The sequence below is a fragment of the Macaca fascicularis genome, chromosome 12, assembly GCF_037993035.2.
Source record: "Macaca fascicularis isolate 582-1 chromosome 12, T2T-MFA8v1.1".
NCBI lineage: Eukaryota > Metazoa > Chordata > Mammalia > Primates > Cercopithecidae > Macaca > Macaca fascicularis.
The window spans coordinates 65,549,863-65,576,629 of record NC_088386.1 but is presented as its reverse complement, the minus strand read 5'-3'; the positions used below and the strand labels follow the sequence as shown (position 1 = coordinate 65,576,629).

Here is a 26,767-nt window from a genome sequence, read left to right as displayed (position 1 = left end):
TTTAAGAATTTCAGAATGTTAGAAGAAAAGTTTTGCATCATTTCCTTATTCTATAGATAAGAAAATAGGCCCAGAGAAAGGAAGTACCTTGCCAGCTCACTCTTAATTTATTGTTTTTCTAAAAGTTAAGAATAGGATTCAAGATTTGCCACTTCTTAGTTATTTCTACCACTCCACTTCTTGGGGGTTTTATGATTAAAATAAAAGTACAGGATTCTTTCTCTCTCTCTCTCAGAGAACTGACCAAATAACCATTAATAACTTCAATTTGTTAATAAAATTCATTGTTTATTGTTATTTATTCATTATTTTGTTTTCAAAATTTAGTCTTATAAGAAAGAACTCTAATATTCATTTAGCAGCAACAATGCCTCTTATGCCAGACAAATATTAAAGATGCAGGATGAGGAGAATCTATAATCATAATCAAAAGGTTAACAACTTTAAAAAATGTATTACCTACCAACTGCATGCATGACATTTAAAAAGTTGAAAAATAATTATATCAAGAAAGCATATTAAAATTTTGAATAATAGCAAAAAAAAATTAACTCCTTTCCTAATATAACACATTTTAAAATTCTAAAGTTTGATCCACATATAAAAATAGATTTGGAAAAGACAAATACCTTTAAATTCATTTATAAGTGTGCTGTGATTTCAATCTATGTATAGGAAGCACCACTGTCTGGGAGGAGCCAGGAAGTCCTGCATTGAATCCAAGTCTGTACTAGCCATGTATCCTTAAATAAATTAACTAACCTTAGTTTTACGGTCTGTAAAATAAATATAGCATCATCTTTCTGGTACATTATATAGTATAATAGTTATAGCATAAATCTATAGTATGTTTGTAAGTTGGGCTTACATACAGGTAGATACATATATGTTTTGTATAAATATGAAACAAATTTAATATTTATAAACTTTACAACTAAAATTAGAGATTATTATACATTGGAAACATAAGGTCTCCACATAAAACCATCACTCTACAAACATATATTAACATATATTCTTAACTCTCTTCTCTCTTCTTTCCTTAATATTTGATACCACTCTCCCCTGGCTTTCCTCCGGTTCCTTCTCAGTTACTTTTATGTGCCCTTCTTCTGCTAATGAACCCTAAAAGGTGACATTTCTCATAAAAAAAAGGAAAAGGAATCCTTTGTTAGTCCTCTTTCCCTCTCATTCTGCACACACTACCCAGGCCCACTTCTACCTGTTAAGTTCACAATTCACAAGGCTCTGTGGTACTTCAGATGTTCAACAGGCCTTAAAATCAATACACCCAGACTAACCTGATTTACAGCCCAACCCAGCTCCAATGTTAATTTCCTTTTATAATTCCTATTTGAGTGAATGATACCACTACCCATGCAAACATCCAAGGAAAAACTTGGGATTCATCTCCCACAGCCTTGCCCTCCATATCCAATTGATTACCAATCCTATTGGTTCTGCCTCTTGTGATCCATCCTATTCTGGCCCACTCTGCCACTACATTGTTTTCCACCTAAATTGCTCAACATAATGCTCACTCAGCTGTATGCCTTTTGGTTCACCCCTTCCAAACCGTCTAATCAATAAATCTGTTCACAATACCTCATAATTGATGTTGAACCACTGAAGGAACAGGCATAGAAAGCCCTTCATGAGCTAGCCTATTTTCTTTTTCAGGTTTATTTCTTAACCTTCCTTCTTTTCTTTTCAAGTATTCCCCAAAGTGTCATGTTGTCTCATGTCTTTGCAAGCTGTTCTCTCAGCCTAGAAAAGTATCATTTTGTCCTTCAGGCCAACTCAATTCATCTTTCAAGAGCCAGTTCATGTGCTGCTCTGTAAGGTTCTGATACCTCAAAAAGATCAGATTATCCCCTTACTTTATGCATTATCTGTACCTTGTGCTATCTATTTCAATTTTAGCATCTCTTACAGAGTTTTGTAATTACTTTTCATGTTTTCCTCTCTCATTAGATGGTCAGATCTCCCTGAAGAAGACAATTGTGTCTTTATATTTTTGAACCACCTAGGCTAGCACAAGTGCTTGACATACAATAGGATTTTTAAAAGTAGGCTGAGCATTATATATTTACAATTCTATGAAAAAATCATAAACATAAAATTCATGATGATTTTCTACTTTTCCCTCTCTGTCACAATGACACATTGGTTCAGTTACCAAGAAGCAAGCCAATTAATCAGCCCTACTTTCACTTCCCCAAAAGAGACTGACCTCTCAACTCTAACTACTAAAGCAGTGCTTGACCTACTTGCTCCTACCATCTTCTTCCCATGCTGGTTCCCATGCGACAACTCACCTGGGATAAATTCTATTTTCTGCAATATCTAATCAAATTCTTTACAACTGTGACAAGTCTAAAGTATTATAATGTGATTAATCACAAGACAGACACATCATCTCTGAAAATGAGAAAACAACACTGAAAGACCAGTTTGTCCTTAAGAAAATCTAAGACTTAATTATAAGTACTCCTAGCTAGAACCAAAAAGTAAGGTTTAAGAAATCCTTCTACCTTTGTCAACATTAAGGTAAGACTATTAAAAAAAAAACTCTATAAAATATAACTCCAAATTTATTATATAATTGAGTTTCACATGATGTGTATGAATACCACACACACACACAAACACACACACACAGATACTATTATGCCAATTTTTATGACCTCAGGAATATCCACTTAAAGAAACTAAAATCAAAGTTACCATATGTCTAAATCTTATCAAAAATGCTTTTGAAACAGATGTTCCAGCACCATCCTGGAAACTGTGTATCTCTGTCAGTTATTTATTTTCTTTCTTTTTTGGAGATGGAGTCTCATACTGTTGCCCAAGATGGAGGACAATGGCACAATCTCAGCTCACTGTAACCTCCGACTCCCGGGTTCAAGCAATTCTCCTGCCTCGGCCTCCCAAGTAGCTGGGATTACAGGCTCCTGCCACCATGCCCAGCTAATTTTTTGTATTTTTAGTAGAGATGGGGTTTCACAGTGTTACCCAGGATGGTCTCGATCTCCTGACCTCGTGATCTACCCACCTCCAGCCCTCTGTCAGTTATTTCTAAACATGCAAGAAATCTAAAACTGGTAGGTTATTTCTTACTATACTCATACTGATCATTAAGATATAAAGACATTAAAGAGTTATCCTGAAGACTTCCTGCCAGGTGTGGTGGCTCACACCTGTAATCCCAGCACTTTGGGAGGCCAAGGGGGGGTGGATCATGAGGTCAGGAGATCGAGACCAACATGGTGAAACCCCATCTCTACTGAAAAATACAAACCCCATCTCTACTAAAAATACAAAAATTAGCCAGGTGTAGTTGCAGGTGCCTGTAATCCCAGCTACTCAGGAGGCTGAGGCAGGAGAATCACTTGAACCTGGGAGACAGAGGTTGCAGTAAGCCAAGACCATGCCACTGGACTCCAGCCTAGGCGACAGAGCAAGACATCTCAGAAACAAAACAAAACAAAACAAAAATTAGCTGGGTGTGGTGGTGGGCGCTCATAATCCCAGCTACTTTAGAGGCTGAGGCAGGAGAATTGCTTGAACCCAGGAGACAGAAGTTGCTGTGAGCCGACATGGTGCCACTGCACTCCAGCCTGGGCAACAGAGTGAGACTCCGTCTCAAAAAAACAAAAAGACTTTGATAAATATGGTTCTATCTTAAATTGTACCACTGTTAAAATGCACCTAAGGTAAACTTAACGGGGTCTGCATTCAAGATTTCAGTCTTACCAGTCTAGTCATCAATAGTTAAATCACTGTCAATGAAAAAAACCTCAGTCAGGTAAGGTGACACATACCTGTAGTCCCAGCTACTCAGAAGGCTAAGGTGGGAGGATTATTTGAGCCCAGGAGTCTGAGGCCAGCATAGGTAACAAAGCAAGACCCTGTCCCTTAAAAAAAAAAAAAAAAAAAAAAAAAAATCTCAACTAGCCAAATGATTCTCTGAAATATCATAGCGGTGGAAAAAAAAAAAAAATCTCCCTTTCTCTGCAACTGAATAATTAAAGTGAAGAAATGGTTCTGACCTATTTATCCTAAGGTGAACTGTAATAGGTGTGAGTATACACCTCTCACAGCAAAGCCAGCTTCCACTGGTTCCTCTGTACATTCCTGAGAAATCAGCCATGAAGAGACGGGAGAGAGCTCCTTAAATGAGGTCTGGGAACAGGTCCAAGAAGAAGGGAATATCTGTAGATCTGGTTCCCAAGAGACAGAAGGTTGATGTCATGGATGACAGGAGCTGACTCATCTCTCCCTATCCCATTCCTAAGCACTCCAGGCAAGGCAGGGCAGAGAATCAAGTGGCAGTTATGGTAGAATTTTAAAGGGTTAAAAGACAAGTTTAATAATCATTATTATATATAATAACATTATGTAAGATACTTTAGCTCATATATCTAATACTATTTGATCATTACATTAACTATGATGGATATATCAGATAGTCAGTATAAGTACCATCATCCTCACTTCCACAATGAGGTAAAAAGTTAGGTTAGTTTCCTGAAGTCCAACAGATAACAAATACACTAGAATCCACATCTTCAAACTCCAACCTGGTGTTCTTTCCAGCACTGTATGCTATGTTTTCGCACGTCAACAAGGACACATGGGAGTTTGGCAATAGAGTGGGGAAGTGTTGCTTCCTTTGGAGAGGTTTTTTCTGCCATGTGAGGAAGGGAAGACAGTGAAAAAAAAGGCTGTCTTTAGTACTTTCATAATTTCCATGCTGTGTTCCTCTCCTGCCTCCCAGAGTTCCTATGTCTCCACTCCCAGGCACACTATGACATCATTCTCTGGTTACCTCAAGTATCCACAAGTATTATTATTAGCTTCAACAAATTGTTCACCTTATACTTTAAGGTTTCAGTGACTAGAAGCCTCCCCTTTTCCCTTTCTGACAGAGCTTAGGATGATAAGAGGCAGGGAGAGGTACAATTCTGTTTCTGCATATAGGTAGCCCTAGGAAGGGGAAGAGAGAGGTCAGTTCTTAGGACTCCTAATTTCCCCTTTATTAAAGAGACACATTCCATGAATCCAGGTCTTATTTATGCACCTCATCTAAAATGGAGGTAGGGTTTGTCCCATCTAACTGCAGAAGAAAGAAGCTGCCTTGCCCTAAGCCAAGTAAGATCTGAAGACCCCATGCCCTGATAGTGAAAACTACTATCTATGGTACTTAGTTCTTAGAATGCCCAAATTATAAATATAGAAAGGCCTGGCTACTTAAGTCACAAATCATGGGACTTTCAGAAAGGCCTTAAAGAAAAGTTAAAGCCACTCTTCTAACTTAAATTTTCATGCCACATTCTTAAACCTCTCCAAAGTAACAATGTATTTTGTTCTCAACAGACAAACTTCATCATGTGGATAAATCTCATTCCGTCCTCCTAATCTCATCTCTGAAGAGGTCAAAACAATGTTTGTCAAGTCCCTTAAAAAAAACTGCAATGGACTGAATGTTTATGTCCCACCAAAATTCATACGTTAAAGTCCCAACCCCAAGGTTAGTATAAGGAGGTGGGCCTTTGAGAAGTGATTAGGTCATGAGGAAGCCCTCATGAATGGGATTAGTGCTCTCATAAAAGAGATCCCAGAGAGATCTCTTGCCACTTCCACCACGTGAGGTTACAGTGAGAAGACAGCTATGTATGAGGAAGCAAGCAGGTCCTCACCAGACACCAAATCTGCTGGAGCCTTGATCTTAGACTTCCCAGCCTCCAGATCTGTGAGAAACACATTTCTGTTGTATACAAGCCATGCAGTCTATGGTATATTGTTATAGACTAAGACAAAAATTGAGCTAAAAATTGTTATCTTGCTCCTTCTCCTTATCCACACACCCCCTAATTTGACAATTATAGTGTTGAAATAGGAGAAATATTAATGTTGAGATTTACAATCTATAGAAACTAGAATATATATTATAAAATTGAATTCTTACAACAATCCTCTGATTGGGTATTAATGAGGAACACAATCTCACTCTCTAGTTTACACTATGCTGCCTTTTAATATCACCATCCTTCAAAAGGCTTACCAAACTCCTCACCTATCTCAAAAAGTACTCTTTATCTCTGAAAGTGTTTAAGCAGAGCACAAATGATTGGAATAGTAGGTACAAGATGCCTGAGCTAGATAACATTTAGACTAGGTGATTTCCTAAGTAACTTTTAGCTCAAAGATTCTGATTCTATTTATCATGTGACTTCATTGACAGCCTCTATTTTTTATTTATGTACTACTTAAGAGCAAAATAAAATATAAAACAAAATACCAAAATCTTCTGAATTTGTAAGATGTATCAAAAGAAAAGAACAACAAAAACTCCAAGCCTTGATTTAGTCTATAGTATATGACTATAGATAAAGTATAATTCTAAAAGTTCCTAGAGTATAACTCCTAGTCCAGCTATTTGCCTTTTGTGCTTAATGTCAATGATGTTAATTAACAGGGGGAAAAAGCTCCAGATTGGAGCTTTGCATGTAAGAGTTAACAACCATGAACATCTGTCAGGACACAGATCATCCAGTCTAATACACTAATTTTATAGATGAGGAAACTGAAGCCAAAAACATAAAATGTCTTGCGTAAGCACATGCCTATGACTCCTAGTTTGCTGTTGTCTATTCCACCACATATGCATCTTTCATGTTGGCCCTAAATACACACCAACTGGCTCTTCAGAACATAAAACATTCCCAAATACCACAAAATCAGCTTTTAGCCATCAAATCTTACCAATAACTAGTCTCAGCAGACAATTTACACATTTTTGTATTAATTTATACCTTTTGACCATTATAATAATTTGATGGCCAAATTTCCATCCTTTTTATGGTAACAAAAATTGAACAAAATTGTTATTCAGTCTGCTTGCAGAAATTGATATTTTTACATTTGAAAAACGCGTTCATAAACCATCAATGTAAAAATTTTACTACTAAATGTGAAATAATAAGGCCAGGCTACTTCAAAGTAATTTTAGGCCAGGCATAGTGGTTCATGCCTATAATCGCAGCACTTTGGGAGGCCAAGGTGGGAGGACTGCTTAAGGCCAAAACCTTGAGACCAGCCTCATCAACACAGCGAGACCCCATCGCTAAAGAAATATATTAAAAAATTAGTTGGGTGTGACGGTGTGTGTCTGCTGTCCTAGCTACTCGGGAGGCTGAGGTGGGAGGACTGCTTGAGCCCAGGAGTTCGAGGCTGCAGTGAACTATGATTGTGCCACTGCACTCCAGCCTGAGTGACAAAGGGGAGACCCTGTTTCTCAAAAATAAAGAGTAATTTTGTTAAAACTCATTACTTGTTTAACAATATCCTTATGCTGCCTAACTGTAGGGAGAAATTAATGTCAAAATAATTTTCTATAATTTTTTTTTTGAGACAGCATCTTGCTCTGTCGCCCAGTCTGTAGTGCAATGGCACAGTCATGGCTCACTGCAGCCTCCACCTTCTGGGCTTAAGCGATCCTCCCACCTCCATCTCCTGAGTAGTTGGGACCACAGGCTCACGCCACCACACCCAGCTAATTTTTTTTTTCTTTTTAGAGATGACGTTCTCCCTATGTTGCCCAGGCTGTTAACAACTTCTGGACTCAAGTGATCCTCCCCACCTCAGCTTCCCAAAATGTTAGGATCACAGGAGTGAGCCATCGCACCTGGCTAATTTTCTGTAATTTTAAATTCACCAAAAATTCACTCTTTCTCTGAGAAAGTAGAACTATTTTAAGTTGCCTGCACAGATCTAAGCTGGGTTGCTTGCTATGAATAGCAAATTCTGGTAGAAATTATTTACTGCAGTGACTATGCATAATTTCTTGATCAGATCATAGATTACATCAAAATTAAGTCAGAACTTCCCAAATGAAAATGTCAAGGTAAGAGTTTGCCTTATCCTCTCTTGCCTACCGTTTCATTTTTAATCTCTCTATAAAATCATGGAATCCATTTGAGACATGAACTGTGGTTTCTTAGTTAAATGACAGTAATAAGCAGAAAAATTCTCAGACCCAAAGACAGGAAAAAACATTTACCTACAAATAATTTTATATTATGCTCCAATATTAATAATCTATCAAATGGCATTGCCAATGGTTTCAACAATTTCTACTTGAGAAATACACTGAGAATATCATGCCAAAAAAGTGTCAAAAGCATGTGAACTTCACTAGAATTTATGGGGTGTCATATTTACTTTCAAATCACTTGAATGAAGAAATTAATACAGTAAGCTTAATATTTTTCTTAATAAAAAGTTATGCCTTTAATTTTTACATCTGCTTTTTCCAACATATGTTGCTAACCAAGTTGGTGGTACTTACCGTATATATCAATTTGTAACAAAAACTCGAAACCTCACTTACCTTTCAAAGTCTTGTTCAAATGCCTTGTCCACCAAAAGCTTCACTGATTCCAGCAGATAGATATGATCCCAAACCTCTAAATTCCCTAGAACTTCTAAGTAACTTTTCACTGCTGGAATCAGTGAAGTTTTTAGTGGACGTGGCATTTGAACAAATCTCATCTGCTGAATACAAGTCCAGCAGATGAGAACCAGTCTCTAGAACCAGTATCATGTGCTGAATACAAAGTCCTAAATGCCTGATCTTCCCTGGTGGGTAAGGAGGAGGGCTAGAACTCTGACCTGGGAATCAGCAGCTATGCCGTATGTGAGAGCTAACGCACATGGCTCACAGCAAGAGCAAGGGGAACCAGCCGGCAAACTGGCAAGGAATAAAGGAGAACTAACTGGTATCCAGGGCAGAAGGACTCAGGACTAGGACTTGCAAAAATGTCTGAAAAGATGGCTCAGAACAAAGGATTTATGGTGAAAGGCTGATAAAAGAAAATAGACAAGATAAATAGGAGAGTAAGCACAGAAGGGCCTGGAAAGATCCCAAGGCAATGTTGTACAGTAGAGTGTCTTTGACTAAACCAATGGGTGAAAGGTCTTAAAAGTTCTGCATCCTTTGGGACACTTAAGGGCAGGAGATATGTCTTATATAACTGAATTTACAGTCAGAAGAGCTGGGCTCAAGTGCAAGCTCTGACATTTTCCAGCTGTGTGACTTGGCAAGGCAATTACTCTGAACTTCAGATTCCTTTTCTATGAAAAAGAGATAACACCTATTTCACATGGTTGTTCTAAAGATTAAATAATTTATGTGAAAGAACTTTACAAACTTTAAAACTACAAACGTAGGATATTATTAAAATACCATAGTATGCTGCTATGTGAGCTAATTTGAGTAGCTTTTTACTATGGAAAATTTCCCACACACATATTTTTAGGACTGACGTTTTGCTCTGATTGACACTGGTTAACTACCCTCAACTATTTAAAAATGTCTGAAGATGTAGTTGAATGGCATTGTTCCATTTCAATTTTATTTCTCACCAGAGATTTGGCCATTAATATTTTCTGCTTTCATTGTTGTAGAAAGAACAATCTTCTTCTCTTCTCCCCCACTGAGTGTATGTGTGTGTCCCCATAATTATATACCAGGCATGACACAATCCTTTCTAGACAAAATTTATTAGAAGTTTTCCTGACTAGACAAATTTTCAGTTTCATCAAGAAGTCGTAACAGAACAGTATTTCAAAAGTGTGATATTCTTAGAATGAAAAAAGTTCCCTTATCATTTGCTTAGTCAGTGAGGCATTTTCTCACTCTCCTCAGAAACATTATGGAAGAAAAAAACATTAAAAGTGAGATTTTCAAAAAGTAATAAAGAGCAATCAATGGGAAAAGGAAAATATGAATACAAGAAGATTTTTCCCTAGAAAAAAGAATTTTTTTTTTTTATAATACCACTGAAGTTGCACTGGAAGATCAAAAAAATGAGATATTTGCACTGAGATCCCATGAATCATCATCAATTTGAGTCCTGGTGTACAATTTAAGTTTGAATTTTATTTGAATAAATAACAAATACTAAGTTCATACACTTGTAAGATAGTGGGATTTTGTATATATACAACATATTCTATATATATGACTTACAGGCTGCTTTTATTAATATTAGGATAAATAAGTAATTGAACAATAATAAATTATACAAAAACTAAGAAACATATTAACTTATATTTAGGATAAACTGTATCATGACTTTGTCTATACTGGCACAGTGTAATTTCTTATTTAGTAAAGGGAAAAATAAGCGAAAATCTGAAAGTAACTATAAATTTAACAATTTAAATTACAAAATTGACTCTGGTAATTGAAGTGACTACCATCAGAATTTTATTACTATTTTCAGGAATCTGGATAAATTCATTATTTACAAGCCTCTAGATAAGTTTAAGTGCCTCAGAGAAAAAAAATTAAGTAGATTTTTAAAAACAGAAAATCATTCACTAAAGTAAACACTTTGTAACACAATGGTTTCTGGAATATTATCAGCCAATGCCAAACATCAATTAATAACAAATTAACAAGAAAGAATAATTTATATAACTAAAATGATTATTATATCTATTAATTCAAACAGATTAGAAACTAAAACTCCCATGTATCAACAACTACCTTTGAAACATACTAGTAAAGCACTGAACAGAAATAGGGTTTAGATGAATGCATAGAGGGGTCAATTTTTACTAATACTTGGTTAAAAAATAAAAACAATAACCTCCAAAATCTTAAGTTCTAGGAATAAAGTGACAATCCAAAAGAAAAGGCAATTTATAAGACTTTAAAGATAACCAAGTTAAAATTTCACATACGTTTGCTTTTACGTTAGAAATTTTAAAGTGCTTTTGATCATCCCTCTGCTTTGAAATCAATTCAAAATTACATATTTTTTGAAATAACATATTTTTGTTAAAACACCAACATGTATTGATAATTTTTAATACTTTTTTTAGTATTTTAAGAAAAATACTCATTTTTCAAAAGACGATATTATGTGTTTTAAACAAGTTTTATTTCCTACACCAATCACATTAGGTAATATTTCAACTCCAGTGATCTGGGGCCAATAATCAGAGCTATATGGTGACATTCAATAATAATATTCCTAGTATTCACCTTAATTCCCTAAACATTGACTAAAAAATGATAGCATCAAAGCCATGCTTATGAAAAATCTACCTTAAATTACAAGTTACACTTTTCTCAAATATATCCTTACAAACAAGATTGCAGAATTATGTTCATTTTATAACATAAAGTATATATATAAATAAAAGCAAACATCTGTAATTTCAATTCATTTTAATATGCACATCAAAATATAGCACAAATATCTTCATTAATAGCAATAATATAAATCTGTGGGCAACATATATTGTCTTTATAAAAATATTTTCTTAATTCAATGTAAAAATTATTTAAGAGAATTAAAGTTTAAGGACAATTTTTTATAGCTGAGAATAATACAGTGCTTAAATTTTGAAACAGTATAAACCTCGTCACTTAGCATCACATTTATCTGCTAGGTAATCATAATCTAGAAAGAGCTAAATATTCATATGATTCTTCCAAGTACAAGATTAACCATTTAAAGTACATATCACTATCTATATAGATCATATATAACATAGACAGAATTTGAAATACACCAAAATGTCACTTTACCTGTCAATGCTTCCAAAAATGACAGAATTTTTTTTTAATTTAGTACTATTTAGTACTTACTTAAACAAGACCTTTTGCCAGCTGTGCTTGCACCACCTGAACACAAATTGCCTCCTCGATGAATCAATTCAAGTTCTAAATTGGTTCTGTAAGTAAAACATTATATCTCAGTCACTAAACAGAAGAGTCTTTACTAATTTGCTTTACTGACATGTCTGAATCAACCTAAAAAATAAAGTTCTTCAACTTTTTTTGCAAAAGCAGTTTTTATGTTGTATCAATAATAATCGTATTTATCTGATATTAAGAAATAAAAAGGGAACAATTTATCCATCCTTACTTATATGTTCATATTTATACCTGCAAAAAATTGCACACATCATGGTGTAATTGTTGCAAAGTCCCAACTCTTGGCACATACTAAAAACTAGGCCTTAAGAAAAAAAAACCTGCAACATATTTCATAAACCTTCATAAGAATATGAAGAAAGAATTTGTACTCCAACATCAGCCACTGTGTAGGTGGTTATTGCCATATAAAACACAAGGGCATACCAATTTTTCTATCAGAGAAATGGTTATCATTCATTAGAGGTTAGATGGTATCTGGAAATCAGTATTAAGAAACAAAATCACTAATATCGAAATGGCTAAGAACACCACATATAATTTAACAGCAGTCTCTCTTATGGACTTCTAAAAGTAGTTTCATTAAAATACACTGTGTAACTATTGATATGGCTAACCATCAATATTGTTCATACATCTGAAATTGCAAGGTATTTAGCAATTATTAGCTTACAAAATAGCAATAATCAATAAATCAACATTTCAAAAATCAAACTAATGCAGAATCTAAGGATTTATTCAAAAACAGTAGCAGTAAAATAACCAATTATGCCAAAATAAATGACAACTCTGAGAAAGAATTTAAATTGTATTTTTCTTCAACAGTATTAATACACTTAGACATACCTTTATTTTCTACAACCAAAACTGAATAGATTAGTTTATATTCAAGATATACATTTAACCCTAATAGTGAGATACTGTCCCACTTAAAAAAAAAAAAAAAAAGAGAGAGAAAAAGCAGTTTCAAGCTTACTCTTTGCAAGTGAATTCATGAAAGACTATTATCCTATTTTATTTAAAACAACACATTTTGCACTAGTTTGGTTGTATTTTGAACACAGAATGTTTTGAGATTATATTTCCATGTATTTACTTATAAATGCAAATTGTTAAAAATATTAATATTCCTAAGTCTGTACATTTGCCACCCATTTCTAAAGGAATGCTTTAATCCTCTCTACTCAGGGTGGGAGAAAAAGCAATTTAACACTGATAATGTTCCAGCTCAGAGCTCCATCTGGTTGCTGCTGATAAGGGCATCTGTGTGACAAGGGAATTTTCCACCCTTCAGGCGATTTGCATTGCTCACTGAACTTCTAAAAACCTACCAGCAAGGAAGCAGGGACAGGGATTTCATACTAGTGGACAGAAAGCGAGCGGAGACCAGCATGTGTTCCTTCATCAAGGGAATATAAATGAGATCAATACATTTTGTTTTCACAAATCTTCTGTTGCCTAATCTGTAGAAAAAAATTAATGGCTATATTCTCTTATAAAAACTAAGATTTCCTAGATACTACTTTTAAGAGAGCTAACCAGAAACACAAACAATACTTACAAATGAATGTTAAAACCAGAATGTCAACATTTCACCATATTTGCAAAAATATTCATTAAAATTAAATATAAGAACAATTCTGTTTTCTCAATCCCCAAATATAAAGGATGACAAACATGTTACTAACAATTTCATTGCAAAGAATACTAGAAAAAAAACTAGTAAAATCTAATTAATTATTCCAGATTATGACTGGAAGATCTCCTATGCAATATTCTTTCTGAATTAAAAATAAAAAAACTACCTATCCAAAGGATTAATGTGAATAATATCTACAATTTTACATTTCTTAACATTTTTTTTTGAGAGATGAGGTCTTGCTGTGTTTCCCAGGGTGTATTTGAACTCCTGTGCTCAAGCAATCCTCCTGCCTCAGCCTCCAAGTAGCCAGGAATAGGCGCACACCACTGCATCCAGCAATATCTAGGATTTTAAAATCCAATATGGCTCTAAATATCAACTTTTATTTCATTTATGTGAAAACTGGTCCTTTGAGACATGATAAAGAACACACAAATGGGTCATATGTCCCATGTCCACATTTCCTCAACTGCTGAAATTCACACAGCAGTATTATGTTTCTTCCCTCCTCAATGAATGATGTAAAACTAAAGATATGCTGGGAGTGGTAATTTTCTGAGCTTTTTGCTGTGAAAGAAAAGCAGACTCTTTTCTGTATTTTCTAACACAAATACATTCAAATTAGTTTGGAAGAAAAAGGAGAAAATCTCCACCTCTGAAATAATGATGAGAAAGACTGTTTAAAGCCTACCCTAGTGGCCACCTAGATATGCGTATTAAAAACCCCTCTAATTATGCTCCAGCTTCTTTTTGCATGACCAAAGTATGCTGTCTTCTCAACCCCCCATTCCACACTAACTTCTATTTTAGACCATAATTTGAAAAGCAAATGTGTGTACACACACTACACACCCCACACTCTCAAACACACGTTGGTTGGGTGAAAAAGGCAAAGCTTCTGGAAAGAGATCTAGGTTCAAGGCCTGAGTAGACCACTTAGTAGCTGAGCAAGTTACTCAATTTCTCAGGGAAAAAAAAAAAAAAAAACAGTATCTTCATCCATACCACAGCCTACATTATACAAGAGGCAATTCAAGTTTTAACTTCTCCAGGAAGCTTTCCTGGGACAAGAAAGAAGGCCTTACGCATATTTCATATTTCAATTTGCTCATCTTCCCTTCAGAAGTTCTACAGTACTTTCTCTATATGACATTTTTAAAAACAAATTATATTCTGTTATATAGATTGATGTTATATTAGTTCCATCTCCCCAACTAAATTGTAAATTCCTGGAGAACAGGGATTATTTCATATATAGCTTCTAAATCCCCAATGGTACCTGGCAAGATGCTTTAAAAAAAAAAAGTGTGAAGTGTGTGTGTGTGTGGGGGGGGGAATGACATCTTTTTTTTGATATGTAACCAATTATAAGATTCTCTTTAGCCCCTGCAGTTTATTTTCTTTCTTTTCCTAACTCTTCCATTCCCTTAAACCCAGTAGTGACCCCCGTCCAAGCCCCAAAAAAAGGATTGTTTTAGGAAAGAATTTTCTGTTTTTTAAAAGGCTTCATAGTTTGGTATTTAGCAAGCATCCGTTTTATTTTGAACAGAATTAGTTTACAAAGTAACTAACCTGTGAAGGTACACTGCCTCTGCTGAGTAACCACGATGTAAAGATGTCTCTCCACCTACACTGCAGTTACTTAACGTTTCATTTTCTTTCCATTTTTCTCTATACAAACCACCTACTACTCACCGATACCTTTTGATTATATGAAATTTGAGTCCAAAATCCTTGGAAAAATCAGTTACTGAAATTCATGTCATTCATTGTTTCAACAAAAAAATAATGAATTGGTATTAAAAAAAGAAAACTTTCTTCCCCCAAATTAGCTTTCCATTATCTGTTTCGATGACTGACATTTGCGATAGAATGAAAATTCTGGAAATACATTAAAACTTGAATGTAATAATTTTGATTAATTTTTCAATTATTTTAAATTTGAATGGATTTTCCAACAGTTTCTTCTCTGATATCCTCAGAAAATTCTCCAAGGCTTCACCATGCAAATAAAATTTAAAAACAAAAGACATGTACTGTCTTACAAAAAAAAACAAAAAACAAAAAACTCTAAAACTCACCAGAAACACTTTGCTTCTAAATATCCAAAATTCAAACTCTGAAGAGCAAACAAAATTACTTATTCAGCAGGGAGAAATTCAGCTCTAAGAAATGAGGGTTATATTCTACTCACATTACTAATACTAAATACAAATAAACGTGCAAATTCTAATGAATTATACCTTTTAAAATCACTACATTTAATTCAAAACTTAATTCAAAGTAAGTTTATTGTTAAATATTTTAAACGTTTAAATATTGCTAAATATTTTAATGTTCACCTTTTAGGAATAAATGTTATATGTTATGCATAAATAAGTTATATGTTACGCATAAAAAGCCTGGTTTCCTGTTTTGAGAAAATTACAACCTATTTAAACAGAATACAATATACTTTTTTCCTTCAATACATGTAAATTTCTGAGTCAATTTGTTTCTCTTATTTTTTATATTTTTTAGACAGGGTTTTGCTCTGTTGCCCAAGTTGAAGTGCAGTGGCTCGATCACAGCTCACTATAGCCTTGACCTCCCATCTCTTGTAGCTCAAGCAATCAACCCATCTCAGCCTCCCAAGTAGCTGGGACTACAAATGTGTGCCACCAAACCAAACCTAGCTAATTTTTTTTTTTTTAATTATTTTTCATAGAGATAGGGTTTTACTATGTTGTCCAGGCTGGTCTCAAACTCCTGGTCTCAAGCAATCCTCCTTGGTCTCTCAAAGTGCTGAGATTATGGTGTGAGCCACCATGCCCAGCCTTTGTTTTCTTTGTAATGACTAAGTAAAACTTAGAGAAGGAATGTCGCCTCACTGGAAGAGCTTTGCAATACTTTGGGGAATTCCAAGCAAAGGATAATAAAGTTTTAAAGTGTTATATACACTCATTTTCAGAATTACTGTTTTGCTGCTTTAGAGCTTATCATTAAGTTTCAGAAAAGGATGGGGGAAGTATATTTTCTCTGTTTCTCTGTCTACACCTTAGTAAAGTATTTGACATCTGTTTCTGCTTCTCTAAAAAATAGAGAAACCAAAATGTCTTGATCCAGAAGGTCTCCCATTATTATTGCAAGCTTTTTTCTCTAAGTTACTTATAAACTTAAACCAAGAAATGAGGATCTAAAACTTCCACTAAATTATATTTAAATCAAATTGTTTGATTTATCATACTACGGGAAAATTCCAAGTACAGATTATTCCCATTCAATAAAGATTTTCTTAAAAGGTCAACTCTAATAAAATTAAAGGCATAAATACATGAGCAACATAAATGTGTGTAGGTCTGTGATCATGTATGTGTATAAATATGTATAGCAGAACTGAGTTGATCCATATTCAACCCAATCGCCTACAATGTTATAATCACAGTATCATATGGAAGTTCTGTAAAACCTTGGCACCCTGGCAAAGTTAAATTATATTCAGTTTTGTTTTCACATAAAGTATCTTTTATTGCAAGAATGTAGTAACTAGTAACTCTTCAGAAACAAGATACCAAATTGTTATGTCTTCCCCAAAAACATTCTAGATAAACAAGAGGCTAGGAATATACAAACTACAAAGTTACTTTCCAATCCATTAGATCCTTTTACATCAACCCATGTCCAGTATTTGCATTCTCAGACCAACTAATGCTCCTTATCTTGAACTCTAATTTGCTTGCTGCAATTTTTCTAAGTCTGGTTCCACTTCTCCTGGGTTCCAAAGGCTATGTATAGTTCATTTACTCTTTCGTTACCCTCTGTTCCAGGAGTGGGCCAGAGAGAATAGCCATGATTAACTATATACATAATACAACTTATAAAAGCTAAACATAGGAAAGGAAAAACGAAGGTAGCAAATTGAAAAAAACACTAAACCTTGACTCAAGAGATCCTACTCTGCCACTAACTTGCTGTATGACTTCAAGTCACATTATCTCTCTAAATCTTACCTATTACAATACTTAGATAAAACATGAAGTACACTTCCAGAGATATTCAAGGATGTACAGAGTCAGTTTTGGCAGAATGCATTTACAAGTTCTTAGTTGTGTCTGCTTCTCCTCTATTTACTTCTTTTATAGTTCTGCATTTTCACTCAAGTTTTCCAAAATTCCCATTTAGAACTACTGCTTCTGTATTGCATACAATTAGACTAATCCTTCCTAATCTGAAAGATGAGAAACATTTACTTCTAACAGCTTTCTTGAGCCCCTTACTCACTACAAATTGAGGTTTAGAACATGCCTGATCCCTTGCTTCCTCTCCCTTATCTGATTTTTCTAAACTCCTGTCTTTTAGGCTATCGCTAGATCTTTCCAGTTTCTATTTAAAACAAAGTTCTTCTACTCCTTACTGTTCTTATTTTTCCATAAATCAAAGGGTTTAACATATTACAACGTTTTAGTTCTCAGTATTACCACTTTTTGACAGGTCTCATATATAATACATGCTTCAAGGTATATATCTGTGCCAAAATGTTAGTAACATACTTTTGCCCCATGTACTATTAATGCTTAGTAACATATATGCAAATATTTCATTAAAATAAAACCTCTTCAGGAAATAAAAGAAAGCTACACACTTATAGTTATCCTAGGAGGCACTAAAACTAGCCATAATTTCAACTGATATTAAAAATATGCAACCTTTAAATAAATAAAACAAATATTTATTAAATAATAAAATCAACTATTAATAATAAGTAAACTAAAGAGTATATACTATATATACCTACCTAGCAACAGAGTACATAAAGAGAAAATCATTGTCTGGTGAGCCCGGGGTCTTGCTATAGTCTCTATATTTCTTCTGAGTGGTATTTTTTATATCTTTCATTACAGATTCCATTTCTTTACTTAAATTTGTTTCTGACTATAAAACAATGCAAACATATATATATAAAGTTTATATTCACTTTCTTTAATACTGGTCTAAAACTAGAATGTTTATTATATAAACATAGGAAATAAAAATTAAAAAGTCAAAACAGATAGAACATTATCTATTATAAATATATTTAGTATACAAAGATAAAACCAGTCAAAAAATACTCTCTTAAACAGTGATCTTTAATTCTACATTGTGACTGGTAACACTGTAATCCAACTATGAATTAACCACATAAATTATTCTAAGCCAATGAGATGATGGTATTAAAATAATATGTTAGAACAAACTTTCCATGTCTATAAAAAACCTGACTTTCATTTAAGTTCATTTTTCAAAGAATTATATCAATGTCCCATAAGTTTAAGCATATTTTAAACACACAAGAATTAGGGTTTATAAAATTTAAAAAAGACCACAAATTCTAAAATTAGTCTTCGCTTGAGAAAGGGAATTGACAGATGACTCTACTTAGGTTTAAAGTATGCATTTCTGTTTCAAAAGTCACATATTCACAGTTTTCACAAATTTACTACATAAACCAGACACAACTGTCACTTCTCTCAGAGACCATATAATAAATCTATAATGAAGGTGAAATATTTTAAGAATTTAAAACAAACAAATCCTACTGGATGGCATAAAAGATGAGTTCCCCGCTACAGTAGTCTGACTTGTGATGAACAGTTCAATCAATTACGCAATATTTTATCTCTCGAATACACATACACACAAATACATGTGCGTATCTGTGTAAATATATCTTCTGAATCCTAATATACCTAATGGGCATATTTTTAAGTGATTAAATTGTGCTTTATATTGAGATACACACACACACACAGAGTATATATAGCTTGTGTGTTTGCTTTTAAATACTTCAACCTTTTTTTTTTTTTTTTTTTTTTTGAGAAGGGAGTCTCGCTCTGCTGCCCAGGCTGGAGTGCAGTGGCGATCTCAGCTCACTGCAACCTCTGGCTCCGGGGTTCAAGCGATTCTCCTGCCTCAGCCTCCCGAGTAGCTGGGATTACAGGTGTGTGCCACCGTACCCAGCTAATTTTTGTATTTCTAGTAGAGATGGGGTTTTGCCATGTTGGTCAGGCTGGTTTCAAACTCCTGCCCTTAAGTGATCCATCTGCCTCAGCGCCACCATGCCTGGCTAATTTTTGTATTTTTAGTAGAGATGGGGTTTTGCCATGTTGGCCAGGCTGGTCTCAAACTCCTGACTTTAAGTTATCTGTCAGCCTCAGCCTCCCAAAGTGCTGGGATTACAGGTCTGAGCCACCACGACTGGCCTCCTTCAACATCTTAAAAGAGCCTAACTATATCTAAACCTATAGGGGTTCTTGACCTCCGAAGATGTATATTAAAACTAAGAATTTAGCCTAAAGAGAAGTATAGCCTTTGATAATAATTTGTTCTATTACTTTTATTTAAATATAAATAGAAGAGAACAAAACCTCTAAAAGCAATTTCTACTAAATATGTAAAAGTCCAGAGTAATTTATAAACTGAATGAAAATGAAAGCAGAAAATCAGAGCTGAGTTAACCAGGATATTTATGCCTTACACTGATGCTTACTGGGAAAGCTCCCGGTCGTCCCTGCAGCTCCTCCACTTCCTTTATGAGATCTTGTATGCTTTTGTTGCTAGGACGTTGCCAAGGGTTATTTTCCACATTGCTTCCAGGATAACATGGAAGAACACTGTTAGCAAACTGCCTACAGAGGGGACACGTGAATTCTCCTTTGTCCACTGAGAAGCCCTGAAGAACCTGATCATTCTAAAAGATGAAATAAACATACAGATGCATGATACACACATTTACAGAAAACAAAAATTATACCACCCATTTTATAGTAAATTAATAAACCATACAAAAAAAGACATCTCTAATATGTCATAAAGAAATAAACAAAATCCTTCATTTAACTGTTAAAGTTCACCAAATCACTTCTTACATCATAGCAATTACATAACACTTGCCCTCACCAAAACACTGTTTAAGTATCTTACTCTTCTCTCAGTATGAAACATTCAAGTGATTATGCAATTAATCTGAAATGTGGATTTAAGATAAACAATAGTTCAAAAAACAGGTCACATTAAAGTGGGTCACCCTCCTCTTACCCCACACCCCTGTTTTCATAATCTGTAACTGACTACTGGGAAGATTATCCCAATGCTCATGTTCCTTGATCTAGGATAAATAGCTTTTGAGAGCAAATAAGCCTCAAAAAAGTAACTTCTAAGGTGTCTAACTGCTAAATACAACTGATTAGACAACTGAGTTAGTGCTCATTTCATTATATCTTGCATCTCAAGTACTTTGACTAAGAGAACTATGAATTCTATTTTTCACTTTTTGACATTAACTTTTTAAGTCCTTAAAAATGTAACAACATATCTTCCTAAATCCAATTCTACAAACATTTACTAAGCTCCTACTATGTGATAAATGCTGTGCGAGGTGATAGCATAAAGAGTTAAGATACATTTTTCCTTCTTAAGGTGCTCACAATTTAAAAGCAAAATCAGGCAAATAAATTATAGTGCGATAAATGCAACAACGGAGAAGCCTTCCCAGAGAAGATTTGTGAGCTAAGTTTTAAAAATACACAAAAAAGAGAGTGCTAAAAATTGGGGCAATGGTCCTGATCACAGAACATTCTGTGATAAGCTTCTTGGCAGCCTTAATTCTAAAGAATGCTAGATACTCTTTTTTGCTATAACTGAAGCTAGGTTCTCTACTGAAGCACCCCCAGAAACCCTCTCAACTCACCCTCCTACATCTCTCACATCTCAGCACCCTCTGGTGCTGGCCCGAGATCATTACTCTTGCATTCCCTTGTATTTGTGGCTCATGTCATTTAGCAATACTATCCTTTTCCTTCCTTTTCACTGCCACCTACTGCCCGCAACCACTGAAGACTTTGGTACCTTGATACGTTTTCCTCATCACTCCAAGTCCTGCATCTTCCTATGCAGTTTCACTATATATGTATACAACCAATCTTATACCTCAGTCCTTCAGCTCCTTAACCTCATCAGCGCCTACAGTTTTGGCCTTCACTCTACTCCAGCACCTGTTACCATAACCATATCCTTGTCCTGTAATAACTCAAAATTACTCGTGATCTGAAAATATTAAATCTAAACATCTTATATTCTGACTACCAACTTCCACCTCCTTTATTTCTCTTCTTTTTCTCCTAGTTCATCAGGTTTTTCCTATCCCATCTGCACACCATTGTCTACCACTTCAAAAACTCATGGCAATACTTCCCACTTACCCTCCATGTGTCCTTTCATCATTCACACCAAACAAAGCCTTCATACTAAATTAATCCAATGTATGCCTTCTCCAATTCTGCACTCAAACTGAGTGTTGTCAGAGAAAAATGAAATGCCTTCTTGCTACAAACTGTTTCCAACCTCAACTTTGTCCTGCATACTGCCTGGCACTTTCTCCACATCCTAGGAAGCACTCTCTCATCCAATCCCAGAGTGGTTTTTCTGTTTTTGTTTATTTATTTTTTATTTATTTTTTTATTTTTTGAGATGGAGTTTTGCTTTTGTTGCCCAGGCTGGAGTGCAATGGCGCAATCTCAGTTCACTGCAACCTCCGCCTCCCAGGTTTAAGCAATTCTCCTGCCTCAGCCTCCCGAGTAGCTGGGATTACAGGGGCTCGCCACCATGCCCAACTAATTTTTGTATTTTTAGTACAGATGGGGTTTCGCCATGTTGGCCAAGCTGATCTCAAACTACTGACCTCAGGTGATCAGCACGCCTCGGCCTCCCAAAGTGCTGAAATTACAGGCATGAGCCACCGTACCTGGCCCCCAAAGTGGTTTTTCAAACCACCTCCTCACCTGCCAAGTCACTCACCTTCCCCACCCCTGTTCCCTTTACTCTAGGAGCATAAGGTTACACCTCATATCTCAGAGAGAAGAGCCTCATAGCAACTCCTTCCATATCCTGCCCATCTCCCATCACAAATATATAATTAATTAACCCCATCAATCCTTCCATCTACTTTCTTCTTTCTGTCCCCTTTACTAATTTCTCTAAGTAGTCTCCCAAACATACCACTACATGACCTAATGCGTCTAGTGTCTAATGTCTAATTTGAGACTTTGTTATTTCCAATCAAAATCTTTCAGTGTCATCATCACCTCCCACCTTGATTCCTTCTTCCCCCTCATGCTCCACAAGACTGTCCTAAATATATTTCAAATCTATATTCTCTTCTCCATTTTCATAGACATGAGTAAGTCCAAGCCCCTACCATATTCTTTCTTACTTTTCTGCAATCCCCCTTCTACACAACTGTCACAATGACTCTTCTGGACATTTTATATTTCTGCTTAAGTCTTTAATGGCTTTCTCTAAGGAATCTATATAAAGTCCAAATTCTTTAAATGGACCAGAAGGTCCCTTACAATGTAAACCTTAATTACTCATTCTGTCTCATCTCTCATCACTCAAGCGCCTTACTCCATCAAAATGTTCTGGCACCTGGCAGATGTTCCAGTAAGACTCTGTGTATACCTAACATTTAGCACGCATACTGTAACTGTTTACTTGTCTCTCTTACGTAATACATATTAAACTCATTGAGGGAAGGAACTGTGCCTTATGTACCATTGTATCCACAATGATTATCACAGTATCTGGAACACTGTAGATACTGAATAAATATTTACTGAAAGAATACTTGAATACAGGGATATGAAAAATGCATAATGTGCTTAAGGAACTAGTAATTAGCTTATTAATGTTGAATTGATGGAAGACAACACTAAAGCAATAGGCAAGTCCAGATCCTGTAGTACCTGAATGCCATTCAGAGAATAGTGAACTTTATCCTATCAGGAGGAAGACAGCAAGAGATTTTAAGCCAACAACACATATTGTCGATTTAAATTTTAGAAAGCTCAATGTAGTAAATAAATTACACCTGGAGTAAGGAAATCAATAAGAAAGCAATTCCTATAATCAAGATGAGCAAGGAAGGCATACACAAAAAAGTAGCAGTGGGATTAATGAAGGTAGAATATAGTCAAGTGAGGTTTAGAAGGCAGAATCAATAGAATTTTGGTAAGGGACTGAAAGTGAGAGGTGAAGAACAGGAAGGAAAAAAGAGATATCTACTGCTTCTGAGTTAGGAATATGGGAATATAGTAGACCTGTATTTAAGAAGTTGCTTTTAAGAAGTTGCACTGCTTGAACTCAGGAGTGTAAGGCTTCAGTGAGCTATGATCTAGCCACTGCACTCCATCCTGGGAAACAGAGTGAGACCCCATCTCAAAAAAAATAAATAAATAAAATAAAAGTTACACTGAAGGAGAAAGAGAAGTCTTCAGCTATAGGAAAATAAGAAAATGTAATGTCCAGGGAAGGATTCTGAATGGGAGAGGTTTGAACTCAGCTCCTGATGAGCTGAGAAGGGGCAGAAGAGGCAGAAAAACTGAAAATACAGAAGAAAAAGAGGTTACCTACTGATGAATCAAGGCCCCTGAGGTGTTGGGGAGAAAGGTCTACCAGAGCTCAGGCAGAAAAGTTATTCCTGAACAGAAGAAAGGCTATAGTACTACCTCAAAGAGTAGCAAAGAAAAGACTGGTTGGGATGTTGGACTCATTTATCAGGGAATAGAAAAGCAAGACAGGAATCTAAGAGAATGTGACAACAGACACTGTTTTCTTCATGACAAAGGAAGAGACCGAATCTATTAAGAGGAAATGAATCTTGGGGAGGCAAAGGTTTGGAATAGCTGCTGAGGAAAACAGGAGAAGGAACTGATCAAAGACAGGTAAATGAATTAATGGGTAGTATTTACAGCCCATAACTCTAGTCTAAGCCACTGTTATAGGAAGCCACAAGTTTGTGATAATAACCATTCACCTAGTTTTATGACTTTTCTAGCTGGGATAGCTGACTGGGTCTAAAGTCAAAGGAGGTTGATTAAATGAGATTCACAAGAACAGAATGGGTATAGTACAAGAAAGAGAGGATAGCAAAGAGCTAATACACTAGGAAAAAATTCAAAGGGTTAAAGGACTATAGATCTCGATGTCAGAGGCAAATCACAATAATGAGAGTGAAGACAAGAGAACTTATGTGATAATCATAAGATGATATGGTAGGATATTAAAGCTTAATATTTCAGAGAGAGTAGCAAAGTCTAAAGTGCAGCCATGGAAGTCAGTTGCTGAAGTGAAAAAAATTTTTCTTTTTTTTTTTTTTTTTTTGAGATGGAGTCTTGCTCTGTTGCCCAGGCTGGAGGGCAGTGGTGCAATCTCAGTTCACTGCAACCTCTGCCTCACAGAGTCAAGTGATTCTCCTGCCTCAGCCTTCCGAGTAGCTTGGATTACAAGTGCACACCACCATGCCCAGCTAATTTTTGTATTTTTAGTAGAGACAGGGTTTTGCCAGGTTGGCCAGGTGGCCACATTGGCCAGGCTGGTCTCGAACTCCCGACCTCAAGTGATCTGTCCACCTCGGCCTCCCAAAGTGCTGGGATTACAGGCATGAGCCACTGCATTCAGCCAGCTGCTAAAATGAAATTTAAAATTAAAATCCTTGAAGTTGAACAGGTCTGTGTTAAAGTGAGACTGGATAGTTTACACGATGATCAAAACCACCTAAAAAGATGAGCTGGAATTGGGATGTATATACTATACAAAGATTTAATACCTGGAAAGATACATGCAACTTTAAAAAATTTTTGCAACTTACCCGTAATGATTCCATATAAGATTTATGACAATCTATATGTAATGTGTGACCACAGGTTTGTACATAAACACCTCCTTCCCAGCCAATTGATACTGCCAAGAGACATGAACTCTTCAAAATAAAAAGAAGACAAATACAATTAATTTTAAAGTATAAACATATTTAAATATTAATATGTCCGCATAAACCTCTGCATGATTTTCTATTTTTATATTAACGTGAAGTTTCTATTTTTGTGGTATCAATTAATGCCTGACTAGATAGTCTTAAGACATTATCTTTAAAATTGGAATACCATGAAGTTGCAGCTCCCAAACTTCTATACTCATAATGAAAGAGAATATTATGAATTAGCCTTTGTCCGCTCCATAAAATATATGCTCTCAATATTACACTATAGTTCAGTATGAACTATACTGTTGCTGAGATTAAGTATGGTACTTAATCTCTCTCTGATTTCTGACATTAACAACTTACTTGTTGAAACGCCTACTTTCCTCTGGTTTAATGCTACTCTCTCTTGGTTTTGTTCCTGTCTCTTTAACTGCTTTTCTCAGCCTTCCTTCTAAGGATCTTTTTTTCTTCACTACTCCTTCAATGTCTATTCCTCTACTCCTCAAGGTTCTATTCTCAGTGCTACTCTCTTCTCATTAAACTATTTTTCCTAGTGATTTAAGCAGTAATTTCGACTACACCGTAAGCTTAGATCCCTTGCCTGACTGTTAGATACAAGTACTTAAACGCCACTCAGAAATCTCCAGTTTAATGTCCCAAAGAAAATATAAACTCAATGTGCCAAAAATGTAAATTGTTAGCTTCTCCATGAATCATTTCCTTCCTCTTGGTTCAATAACTCCACAATCTATTTAGTCACCACTCAGAAAGCCAAGAGTCATTCTGTATCACACTCTTACCTTCATACCACAGTATCAGTTCCCAAATCATATGGATTCTGTGTCCTAAATAACTCATGATTTTGGTCTTTCCTCTTCTTTTCCACTACATAATATTCAAGTCTATATCCCACAGACTGGGAGAAGGGGTTCTTAAACAGTTTCTTAACTCGTCTCCTTAACTCAAGTTTGTTCTGATGTACCCCCCATACATCTTTATAAAGTATAAATCTAGTCACAAGAATAACCCAAAAACATGCCTTAATATTTACAAGGTCTTAATATAATATACAATAAAGAAGGGACCTAGACTATATAAGCAAACTATAATCCTTTCCAAATTTGTGTTTTTGTTTTTTGAGGTTTTTTTTTTTTTGAGATTGAGTTTCCCTCTTGTTGCCCAGGCTGGAGTGCAATGGCGCAATCTTGGCTCACCACAACCTCTGCCTCCTGGATTCAAGTAATTCTCCTGCCTCAGCCTCCCGAGTAGCTGGGATTACAGGCATGTGCCACCACACCTGGCTAATTTTGTATTTTTAGTACAGATGGAGTTTCTCCATGTTGATCAGGCTGGTCTCACCTCAGGGAGTGATCCGCCCACCTCTGCCTCCCAAAGTGCTGGGATTATAGGCATGAGCCATCGTGCCTGGCTCCAGATTTGTTTTAAAGGTTTCTTTCTCTCATCTTTCCTTTCTCTTTTACATCTTCAACTTCTCTTTCATTGCTAATTCCTTCCTCTAAACTTATAAATAGGCGGAAGACTTTTTCTCCTAAAATCTCTTCCTTAGAATTTTCATCAATTGGCCTCTGAATAGCATTTGGGCCTA

At 35.4% G+C, this 26,767-nt stretch overlaps 1 protein-coding gene across 9 annotated transcripts in view; it reads right to left on the bottom strand.

Annotated features, from left to right (window-relative positions):
* UBR3 (ubiquitin protein ligase E3 component n-recognin 3) overlaps positions 1-26,767 on the bottom strand; it is a 268,922-nt gene that overhangs the window by 69,998 nt on the left and 172,157 nt on the right. For 5 of the 9 annotated variants that reach the window (XM_005573426.4, XM_015432342.3, XM_045367223.2 and 2 more), the window contains 4 exons: positions 25,048-25,158; positions 19,879-20,091; positions 18,157-18,293; positions 11,672-11,757 (listed from right to left, as the gene is read on the bottom strand). In XM_005573426.4, the coding sequence (XP_005573483.1) occupies positions 11,672-11,757; positions 18,157-18,293; positions 19,879-20,091; positions 25,048-25,158 (547 nt within the window). Of the gene's footprint in view, positions 1-11,671; positions 11,758-13,071; positions 13,204-18,156; positions 18,294-19,878; positions 20,092-25,047; positions 25,159-26,767 lie in introns of those variants that run through there. The other 4 variants (XM_005573427.4, XM_015432343.3, XR_012421203.1 and 1 more) reach the window with 3 other exon arrangements.